The 12,019-nt window shown below is 36.3% G+C and overlaps 1 protein-coding gene across 5 annotated transcripts in view; it reads right to left on the bottom strand.

Moving 5' to 3' along the window:
- The window catches only part of SMAD4 (SMAD family member 4), a 111,659-nt gene that overhangs the window by 19,062 nt on the left and 80,578 nt on the right, over positions 1-12,019 (bottom strand). For all 5 annotated transcript variants that reach the window (XR_297958.3, XM_013985326.2, NM_214072.1 and 2 more), the window contains 3 exon segments: positions 11,202-11,252; positions 2,428-2,611; positions 1,266-1,434 (listed from right to left, as the gene is read on the bottom strand). Coding sequence is in view for 4 of the 5 variants with exons in the window: in XM_013985326.2 (XP_013840780.1) it covers positions 1,266-1,434; positions 2,428-2,611; positions 11,202-11,252 (404 nt within the window). In the remaining variant the exon portion in view is untranslated.

Below are 12,019 nucleotides of genomic sequence, written 5' to 3'. Positions count from 1 at the left end.
TCAAGTGCTGGTAAAACAGTTTGACAATTCAGAAATGCATCTAAGAATAAAATTCTTGTCCATGGGACAGGTAAGCATCAGAGAAATCTATGCGAAAGGAATTAAGCCCTGAGCATACCTGGGAATTGGATCTCAATTTCCTCTAGGGACAAAATTCCTCTACCTCCTAAACATAAGAATGTGGCTCCTAAGGTGCCAGACTAAGGCAAAACCGGCCTTAGTTACAGGGAGAAGCAATGACAGGGAGGAAAAAATAAAAAATAAAATGAATTCTCTTGAGACAAACATGCCAAGAAGTGTACGCAGCATATAAGGAAATCCAGCACCATTTAAAAATAATAACAAAGCACAAACAACTAAAATTCCTTGTGGAAAAATTGGAAAACACAAATAAAGACAGTTGTATTTGTGTGCTAAGCAATTTCCTGGGCACAAGTGATGAAGTAAAGCTAATTCCATTAACAGTAGTTAACAATAAAGATATTTAGGATGACTGTGAAAAATCCAAAATTAGAGGACTTCCTTGGTGGCACAGTGGGTTAAGGATCCAGCATCCAGTTACTACTGTGGTGTTTTGACCCCTGGCCTAGGAACTTCTGCAGGTCATGGGTATGGCCAACAACAACAAAAAAAGAGGCAATTCTGTGGCCCTTATTATTAAAAAACAAAACAAAACTGAAATTAGAAATATTTAGGCTGTCTAATTACAACTATCTCTTTCAAAAATGTTGTATGTTTTAAACTAAAACTGAAATAGGCTGAACATATAATTAATGAAAAATACCTCAGGCTTAATTTGCAAAATGATATAGTAAATAAAACTCATTTAATGTACAAAATAATCTTTAAAAGCCTGGTGCTGGAGAATTTTTCATTTCTCAGTTCTTAATTTGAAAAGCTATTACTTTTAGAATTCCCTTCCATAAAATTCTGAAGATTGGCTAAGATGAAATTCCAGACCCTAATGTTTACATATTTTATATCAAAGGAATACAAGTTTGGAATTCACTCAATATTCTCAAGAGCCCGTATGTTACTCTAAAACATTTAACAAATTTCCCAATAAAACAACAGGGATAAATGCAACCACAAAATTAGGTAATCAATCATGCCAATATAAGTCTGCAGTAAATATATTTTCTATACAAACATAATTTCTGATCATTTAATACCCAAAAAATATTTTTACACTCTTGCCCACCTCCATTTCACATCTTTAAACAACAAATAGAGCTTCCCAAGTCTAAAATAAAATTGCAACTAACCTTTATATATGCACTTGGATAAATCTTATGAACAGCATCTCCAGGTGCACGCCCAGCTTCTCTGTCTAAGTAGTAGCTCTGTACAAAGACTGCATGGTCACTAAGGCACCTGACCCAAACATCACCTTCACCTTTACATTCCAGCTGCACACCTTTGCCTATGTGCAACCTTAGAAAGGAAAAAGGAATCACATTTCATTTTGATAAGTACTTTAAAAATAAATTTTGGCTCAGATTATATAGTATATCCAATAGTGAAAAAATTTAAAGAATAAATGACATTACATAATACCAAAACCAAAAGACAGCCACTGTTAATATTTTTATGTTTCTTTTTAAAAATATCTTATTTATATATATAATAATGATAAGCATGCATATAATGCTCATTATGCGTCAGGAACATGTAACATACATTCTCACTTACCCCTCACAATTCAATTAAAATTGATTTAAAAATTCAGTTAAAAAAACTTGTAAAAAAAATTCAGTTAATCACATGAACCAAATTTGAAGTGCTCAATAGCTACATGTGGCTAATAGCTGTTATACTGGATAGCACAGATATAAATCATTTCCTTCACTGCAGATAATTCTATTAGATAGCACTGGCTTGGAGAGTACATAATTTGCCAATGTCACACAGCTAGTAATAGAGCCAAGATTATGTGTGTATGCATACACATACATTTCCTTAAAGAGATGAGATGACACAGTACCTAAAATTGTGTATATTTTCCTGTAATACTTCATCTTATGTTTATATTTGATTATATAACATTTAACTAATATTTTAATGACTGTGAAAAATGAAAGTTTAAGATTTATGTAACTATTTCCCTTTTATTATCAGTCTTCCATTATAAATAATACTTGCAGAAACATGTCTTTATGCTATTTGAATAAATTTGTAGAAATATACAGAGGAAACAAAAACTATTCAAAACACAGAAAACTCATTAACTTGAAAAAAGACCGTATTTTATCATATTCTAAATAATAAACATCTACAATTAAAATGCTTACAAATTCTGAGTTTTCAAGATAATCTTTTTTCAATCTATATTTAAAAACATAATTTACATTGAAAAATATAACTCTGAATAAAAGATAATGTACTATGCTCAATTTTTAAAATAACTAATAACTGTCCAATCAATACCTTGCTCTCTCAATGGCTTCTGTCCTGTGGACATTGGAGAGTTGACCCAAGCAAAAGCGATCTCCTCCAGAAGGGTCTACATATCCATCGACAGTAACAATAGGACAGCTTGAAGGAACCTTAAACGTCTCTCCTACTTGAACATCCATTTCAAAGTAGGCAATGGAACACCAATACTCAGGAGCTATAGGAGATAAATGGGAGAGACAGCCACTCATGTGAGAAAGACATAAGCCTTTCACTTTCATTCCATATGGCAAAGGTTCTCCTAAAGATTGAAGGTATAAAGGAAAGCACCCAAAAAATTTTTATTAAAATGACAATGCATTATAAAGTAGGCATTTCCTTGTATTCTATTCTTCAGCTTAGTATGTAGCTTTTTGGGGGGGGGGGGGATGGCGCTACACCAGCAGCATATGGAAGTTCCCGGGCCAGGGATTAAATCTGAGCTGCAGCTGCAACCTACACTAGCAGCAACATCAGATCCTTAACCCACTGTGCCACAGCAGGAACTCCAGTATCTAGCATTCTTGAAACTCTAACGTCATTTTGAAAATCTGGAATTTGGTTTTTACCTGAAAAGTACCCAATCAACAGGGAATTTAAGGAACACAAGTATGTTACATCCCCATTTTTTAAGAGGAAAAAAACATACTTTTGGTTACAACGTATGGAGATTTACTGCCATATTTATATGTTGAATCAAAATATTTTATATTAACAGAAAAGCATGTGTGAAGTAAAATCTTACGCATTTTCAACACCTGTAAACTATAAATCAGAATATTAAATATTTACTATAAAGAAGAAAATATGACCATAGCCCTTTTTGATACACTTATTAATAATGACTCTTAATCAGGTTTGTCGTAAGTTTGACATGCACAGCGTCTTAGAAAAATACTGTTTAACCTGAACACCTTTTTAAAAATGCCTACTTGATTTATATTTATCTAAAGGATGTTAGGTAATCATATTTGGAAAACTTTTTTTTGCTTTTTAAGGCCACACTCGCAGCATAGGGGTTGAATCACAGCTGTAGCCTGTAGCCACCAGCCACAGCCACAGCCATGTAGGATGTGAGTGTGTCTGTGACCTACATGACAGCTCACGGCAACACCAGATTCTTAACCCACTGATCGAGGCCAGGGACCGAACCTGAATCCTCATGGATACTAGTCGGATTCATTTCCACTGCACCACAATGGGAACTCCTGGAAAACATTTAATGCATTAATCTTAAACTGAAAACTCAGGTAGAGAGTCTTACAAAAAAAGACACTGCTTTATGTTATAGCAACAGCTTTGGTCCCATCTTTAATTGAAAAATATTTATTTGTATAAAACACATTTTTGGATAAATAAATATATCTATATTTGTATCTCTACAGAAAAGCTCTAAAAAACATTTGAATAAAATATCTGGTTCCCTTTTCTATAATTATCCTTTAAAATATTTATAGTTCTATTTGGGTTTTTGTTGTCTTTACAGAATGTGTATGACTCCTTTTTTGAGATTCATATCTTGCTCCCCACTTCTCACTTTGTCACGAGCTAATGTTTACACCATTTTTACTATAAAAGTTGCAGACCGGAGTTCCCGTCGTGGTGCAGTGGTTAACGAATCCGACTAGGAACCATGAGGTTGCGGGTTCGGTCCCTGCCCTTGCTCAGTGGGTTAACGATCCGGCGTTGCCGTGAGCTGTGCTGTAGGTTGCAGACGCGGCTCGGATCCCGCGTTGCTGTGGCTCTGGCGTAGACTGGTGGCTACAGCTCCGATTCGACCCCTAGCCTGGGAACCTCCATATGCTGCGGGAGCGGCCCAAGAAATAGCAAAAAGACAAAAAAAAAAAAAAAAAAAAAAAAAAAGTTGCAGACCTAGTACGTCTGCAGTTTAGTAAGTTACCATCCTGGTAGAAAGCTGTACTTTCTGTTTTCAGCTGTTTACCTACTTCTTGGAAAAAGTAGTAGCTCTCTGTAGCATCATGGAGTTTCAGTGGAACCAAATCTCTGCCATTAAAAACTGGCATTATATTGAACTACACATTGAGAAATCAATCGGAATAAAATTTTTACTTTCAAAAAAAAAGAACACAAGTAATTAGAATAATTTTACCAGGCTGTTTCATCTGACTGCTCGTAGTATTATCTATGTAGTTTGAACATTTTTTTTTTAGAACACAACGATCCTAATACACATTCCAGGAAAGTGTTTATAATTTTTTTATATACATAAAAGTATTTTTTTTTCCTTTTTTTGGGGGGGGGGTCTTTTTAAAGCTGAATCCACAGCACACGGAGGTTTCCAGGCTAGGGGTTGAATCAGAGCTGCAGCTGCTGGCCTGCGCCACAGCCACAGCAACATGGGATCTGAGCTGCATCTGCAACCTACTACACCACAGCCACCACAGTTCATGGCCAACGCCAGATCCTTAACCCACTGAGAGAGGTCAGGGACGAACCCGCAACCTCATAGTTACTAGCTGGATTTGTTTCTGCTGCGCCACAACAGGAACTCCTAAGAAGTATTAATAAGACAGACCATATTAAGACTGGGTGGTTCAAAAACTTAAATATTTTGCCACACAGAACAATCAACTAATAACAAAACTTCTTTAAATATTTTTTTATTATTACAGAAACTAGTGATATACTAGTCTTCTTAAAATGCTGGTTTTGAAATATTTATGAAGCTGTTCCTTACAGTAAAATTCTTTATTAAAGGCATCACATGCTACGGAAAAGAAGCTTCAGCAAACGTAACAGGCAGGTATACTGGTTGAAATTATAACTAAAGCGGCTGTCCAAGACAACAATTACCCAATGTTTTGGCAGTAAAAAACAGTAACAGCACTTTTTTTTTTAAGTTCACCACATTTATTAATGAATGTAGTTTATTTTTAATTTTTTTTTTTTTTTTTTTTTTTTTTTTGTCTTTTGTCTTAGGGACACACTCATGGCATGTGGAGGTTCCCAGGCTAGGGGTTGAATCAGAGCTTTAGCTGCCGGCCTACACCACAGCCATAGCAACTCCGGATCCGAGCTACATCTTCGACCTATACCACAGGTCATGGCAACGCCGGATCCTTAACCCACTGAACGAGGCCAGGGATTGAACCTGCATCCTCATGTATACTAGTCAGGTTCGTTAACCACTGAGCCACTATGGGAACTCTAGTAACAGCACTTTTAAAAATGCTCTTTAATACCCTAAAGTCATGAATTTTTTTTTCTTTTTTCTTTTTTTTTTGTCTTTTTGTCTTTTAGGGCCGCACCTGCGGCATGTGGAAGTTCCCAGGTTAGGAATCTATTCAGAGCTGTAGCCTCTGGCCTACGCCACAGCCACAGCAACGTGGGATCGGAGCCATGTCTGCGACCCACACCACAGCTCACGGCAACGCTGGATCCTGAATCCACGGAGCGAGGCCAGGGATCGAACCCACAACCTTATGGCTCCTAGTCATATTCGTTTCTGCTGCACCACAAAGGGAACTCCTGAATGTTTTCAATGCTGGTTAAAAAAAAATGAGGTCTAGGTACATACATTTCCTAGTTCATAGTGGAAAACACTAGAAGTAAAGTTCAACGGCAAGCAATCTTTTATCCATGAGAATCAACTGAGGGGGAAAAGGGAGTTGATAATATTCATGTTTAAATAAGAAAAATATACTTTTATCACTATAAACTACAACATCACAACTACACTTAACCTTACTTTATTATTTCCCAGTCACCAAAGAGGTTTTTTGGGGTTTTTTTTAGGGCCGTACTCATGGCATACAGAGATTTCCAGGCTAGGGGCTGAATCAGAGCTGCAGCTGCCAGACTACGCCACAGCCACAGCAATACCAGATCCAAGCCGAGTCTGAAACCTACACCACAGCTCATGGCAATGCCAGATCCTTAACCCACTGAGGGAGGCCAGGGATCAAACCTGTGTCCTCATGGATACTGGTCAGATTCGTTTCTGCTGAGCCACAATGGGAACTCCCACCAAAGAGGTTTTTGTTTGCCTAATATTTCAGACAACATATAACAATGATGGTTACATAAAGCTGCATCTCTGCAGCTTCGAAAATTAAAACTGGCATCAGAGCTGCACCACAGACCAGAGATGAAAAACAACCATCGAATTAACGATTAATAAGGCCCAGGAAAGCAGGAGGAAGAGGGTTACTATCTGTGAGGAAAGAGGGGGCTAGAGGTAACCTAAGAGGTAATCCAGAGAATTTGGTGGTATTGGGATACAAAATACCACATGAAAAACTTTTCTAGTCCATTCTGAGTCTGCTATACGGCCAGGAGGGAACATTCTTATTTTTAAAACAGAAGATAATAGGAAACACTCACTAAGCCTTTGTGGATCTCTCTTTGCTCTTTTGCTCCAACGACTATATGCCATGTAAGTGACCAGTCTGCAGCTTCTCCAAACCAGGATCAACAGCAAGACAGATCAGTTACAAGAGAGCTTTTTTAATGTCTCAACTTATTGGAAAAGGAATGGGATTGTTTTTGCTGACACTGCTATTTTTAGTTTCTTGTTCTTTAAATTAGTGAGGTTGAATTGGTCTCATGAAATCTATGGGCTGCTCATCACTTACCAAAGGAAAGATTTTAAATGAGTTAACAACATGAATCTTTTTTAAGAATGTAAAAACTCAGCTAAGTATTTTTTGTATTGGGGAAATGTATTACAAAACAGCTTTATCAAAAAACTTGTTCTATTATATTAGAAATATAAGTCTCCGAGATATTATCTTTAATTTGTGAAACAAAATCATTCAAGAAAAGTTAAAAATTTGGCAATATATCTAAATGACTCATTACAAATTATTTATTTTATTATTTAGATCTGAATGAGATGCCCTATGAAAATATTTTATGAACACCTAAAGGAACTCTCTTAAATGGTGGGTAGTTCAAAAGGACCACAACACAACCTGAGTCACTGAGAAAACTTCACTTGAATTTTCAGTCAGGGATCAAACCCAAATCCTCATGGATACTAGTCGGGTTCTTAACCTACTGAGCCACAAAAGGAACTCTGTATACTGATTATTTTCATTTCCAACAAATTATATTATCTATATTTCCTGGGGCATATACGCAACTATATTAAAAAATACTTCCTCAAAATAGATATATATTATTGATGACTTCTAGTTATTAAAAGTTTTACATACTCATAGGAATTCCCATCCTGGCTCAGTGGTTAACGAATCTGACTAGGAACCATGAGGTTGTGGGTTTGATCCCTGGACTTGCTCAGAGGGTTAAGGATCCAGCGTTGCCATGAGCTGTGGTGTAGTCTGCAGACGCAGCTCAGATCCCACATTGCTGTGGCTGTGGCATAGGCCAGCAGCTACAGTTTCGATTAGACCCCTAGCCTGGGAACCTCCATGTGCAATGAGTGCAGCTGTAGAAAAGACAAAAAAAAAAAAAAAAAAAAAAATTTACATACTCATAGATATATGTATATATCCTGTCTAAAATAGTCCTAGGTCAGTAGCAGAGTATTTTAGTTAACTCTTTTTTTTTTTTTTTTATTTGGCTATGCCTGTGGCCAGCACAAGTTCCCTAGTCAGGAATTGCATTTGAGCCACAGCAGTGACAAGTCCTTAACTGCTAGGCCACCAGGGAACTCCAGCATTTCTTAATCAAACCTTAAGGGGCTGCATTAACCACACACCTAATACAAAGTATTTTTACTTTGGTTTCCTCTTCTATTCATTCATAAAGCAAGGATAGTAAATATGTAAACAACTAACTAGGATTTAGACAGGAGAGGACACAAGGGATTAGGAAAGACTTTACCACAGTAGTATACTTGGGCTGGATTGTAAAAAGAGGATAGGGGTGGAAGGTATGGGCATCAGGCCCCAAAGATTCTCACCTCCTCATATTCACATCCGTGTACGGTCTCCTCTCCATAAAATAGGATTTTGCAAAAATAAAGATGTGACTTAAGATGTTAAGTCTTAAAAGACCCCAGGGCTCTGCCTTGCTTTCTCCTGATCACTCAACTTTGGAGAAAGCAAGCTTCATATGAAGACACTCAAAAAACTCTACTAGGAGGTCCATGCAGAGAGAACTGGCGCTTCCTGCCAATAATAACACTAAGTTGACAGGTATGTGGATAAGCCATCCTGAAAGTGAATTCTCCAATCCCAGAAAAGCTTTCAGATGATGGCAGCCTGAGCCAACAACTTGATTGCAATCTCATGAAACTTAGAGCCTGAAGAAACAGATAAGTAATACAGAGCATGTGACACATCTGGCAGAAAACACCATGTGCCAAAAAAAAAAAAAAAGCAGAAAGTGATGCTATAGTTGAACAGGCTTGGGTAGGCAGTTTAAGATGGTTAAAGAATGAAGAGATGAGGCTAGAGGAATATGCAGGGTCCAGGATTAGACTCTTTTCTGCTCAGCTAAGGAATTAGAACTTTAACCAAATAGGCTAAACAAAAGTATGGAAATCAATGCAAGTTCTTTAACAGAAAAATAACGTAACTATATTCAAATTTTAGAAGAAATACTGAGGAGCAGCAGAGAATAAAAGGTGGGAAGCAGGGCACCATGACTGGAAGCTGTCCTATTAGGGAGTTCAGTTAGAACATACTCTTAACTGTACAAGAGAAGAAATGAAGAACAGTCATGAGGTAAAACTCCTGGGGCCCATCAGTATTAACAGCCAGAATTCACATCCATCTGGGTTCCAAAAAGCTGACTCTGTTAAAGGTATATGCACAGAGCTGATCCCCTCCTACAGTCACTTGGACAAAGGTCTCCAGCATTAAATCACTTCCCATTCTACTCAAAGACAAAGGCTTTAATGTCAATGCAAAGTGCTACAGATACTTATCCTCATAATTAATTAATGCTACTCCCTAACCAGGAGGAGCTATTAGGTATCAACATCAGTTCTACCACAGAAAAAAGTAAATCCAAACTTGAGTCCAAATAATTAGCTAAATGCCACCATTCCCAAACCCACTCCACCAATTCATCCAGGTTAGGACTTCCTTCTGAGCCCTGATTATTCTCATTCCTGTAGACCACCTTCTACCAAACCAGAAGAACACTGAGCCCCACCTTGAATTTGCCAGGGGCCCCTACTGACTCTCAATGATGCTGCCTTGAAGCCAATAAAATTCATTCTTAAGACTCTAAGATTTCCCCCATCACAATATTTATTAACAGAAATTAAGATTGTGATAACAATTTCATTTATATAATTTCAAAAAACAATAAAACCAAACTACTAAACTGATTGTTTCGGATGTACTCATCATTTTCAAAGAACAAAACAACAAAATCCATAAAAAGCAAGATAGTGGTTACCTCTGAGGGAGGAGAAGAAAAGTTTTTGATTGGGACAAAATACATGGAGTAGAAAAGTTTCCAGGGATGCTGCAAAGTTTTAATTATAAGTCTGAATGGTGGTTATGCAGGTGTTGGCTTTGATGTTATTGATTATATTGTATGTATACTTGTTTTATGTACTTTCAGTTTGTTACATTACTCAGCAAGACCAACAAAAAATGTTTAAAACCACAAAAATATGCAAATAACATACAGAAAATCCCCCTAAAAAGAATAATTTAACTCATATACACGTATTGTAAAAACAAAATGTTTCTGTCCCACAGAATCATTTTTCTCCTTATCAAAACAAATACTTGCCTCCCAAATCAGCAAAAGTTAAAGTACCATATATACTGCTGGTGAGCATGGTGAAACCAGTTCTCACACTCTGATACGACTGATCACTAAAGCAATCTGGCCTAAGCTGAAATATGAGAATTACTGTAAGCATAAAGATCTTACCCTCGATGCTTTTTTATTTTTTTTATTTTTTCCTTTTGGGGGCCCCACCTGTGGCATATGAAGTTCCCAGGCTAGGGGTCAAATCAGAGCTACAGCTGCCAGGCTACGCCACAGTCATAGCAATGCGGGATCCAAGCCACGTCTGTGACCTACACCACAGCTCACAGCAATGCCAGATCCTTGACCTACTGAGCAAGCCCAGGGATCAAACCCACAACCTCATGGTTTCTAGTCGGTTCCACTGTGCCACAACGGGAACTCCAACAATTTTTTTAATTGGGGGGCTATTAAAGTGATGAATTGAAATTACATGTTTACATATTTTTAAGCTAAGAAAAACAGATATAAAAGGATGGTGGGAAGAAAAATAGGTCAAAATCCTATGTTTCTGTTGAGAAACCTTCAATATTTTCTTTTATTTCCAAATTTTGTTTTATTACTTCTATAGTTTAAATCCACCTAGCTATTTAATCTGCTCTTTGAACATAATGCAAATAGTTTCTCAATTCCAGTTAACCAGAGATTCCTGAATCTATCTTCTAAGACAGATACAGTGAATTATTTTTCTGTTCCGCATCTACTTCAGATTCTTCTCCAGCTTTTTAAGCTAAAGTTTTACAGCTATTCTATCTTGAAAGCTAGTTTTCATCTACTGCATATTTATGTATTAAACGAGTTTAAAACCGGCATATTGGTGCTTTATATTTCAGCTGAAAATATAGTTCTTATCTTTTCTTTCAGAGACAATGAAAAAGAATCAAATATAGACAGTTTATGTGTGACTATATTGTTTACTTGTAAGCTATTAAGTAATGTCATAATGAATATTATACTTATCTAAAAAGTTAAATTACCCTGCAATTGTATTAAAACTTCTGTGTGTATGTATGTTTCAATTACCACAAAGAAAAGTTATATACAGGGAATAAATTTTGAAATGTACTTACCAGGATGATTAGAAATTGGAGGCTGGAATGCAAGCTCATTGTGAACTGGCCCTAAAGAAAAGACAATAAAAATCCATTTTTATTTATTAAAAGTTTTCCAATGCTAAAACTTTTAATAAATCTTAATCATACTGTAGAAATTGTTTAGATCAAACTTATGCAACATTCAAAAACATAACAGCTTAATATACTTTATAATTATAAAAAGTAAATACTCTTGAATTACTTTTGCAGACAGTTAACAGCTAACATTATAGTGCTATATGCCAAGTGCTGTTAAACAATTTACAACAGTTGCACGTGCAAAACTTAATGTAAATTATAAGTGAATTATTTACGTAACATGTAATATAACATAATGTAATATATAATACTAATTCAAACTGTTAGGTCCACTTTAAAATAAGTATTCATGAGTTACCAAATTAGGAATATTTACATAATGGAACAGTAGCTAACATAATTGAGAGATTATAATGTGTTAAGACATTGTGCTCAACACTTCACATGAATTATTACATTTACTTCGTACAGCATCCCTTGAGATAGATATTACTATTATTACCCTTAAGGTTTAGGAAGGTTATATAACTTGCTAATTGTCACATAGCCAGTTAAGGGTCCAAACTCAGCACCCTTAACAACTATGCTGGCACAGGCAGCCATTAAAAATTACATTCTCTCAGACATGGAAAAATAGTAACATAACTGTAAAATAGCAGGATACAACAACATATACACAGTATGATCTCTTCTTCCCCCCAAATTTATATATACATATATACCCATTTATATGACTGGAAGGAAAAATGTGAAAA

Source organism: Sus scrofa, chromosome 1 (genome assembly GCF_000003025.6).
Source record: "Sus scrofa isolate TJ Tabasco breed Duroc chromosome 1, Sscrofa11.1, whole genome shotgun sequence".
Lineage (NCBI taxonomy): Eukaryota > Metazoa > Chordata > Mammalia > Artiodactyla > Suidae > Sus > Sus scrofa.
Note: the sequence above shows the minus strand (reverse complement) of the source record. Positions and strands in the feature narration are given on the sequence as shown.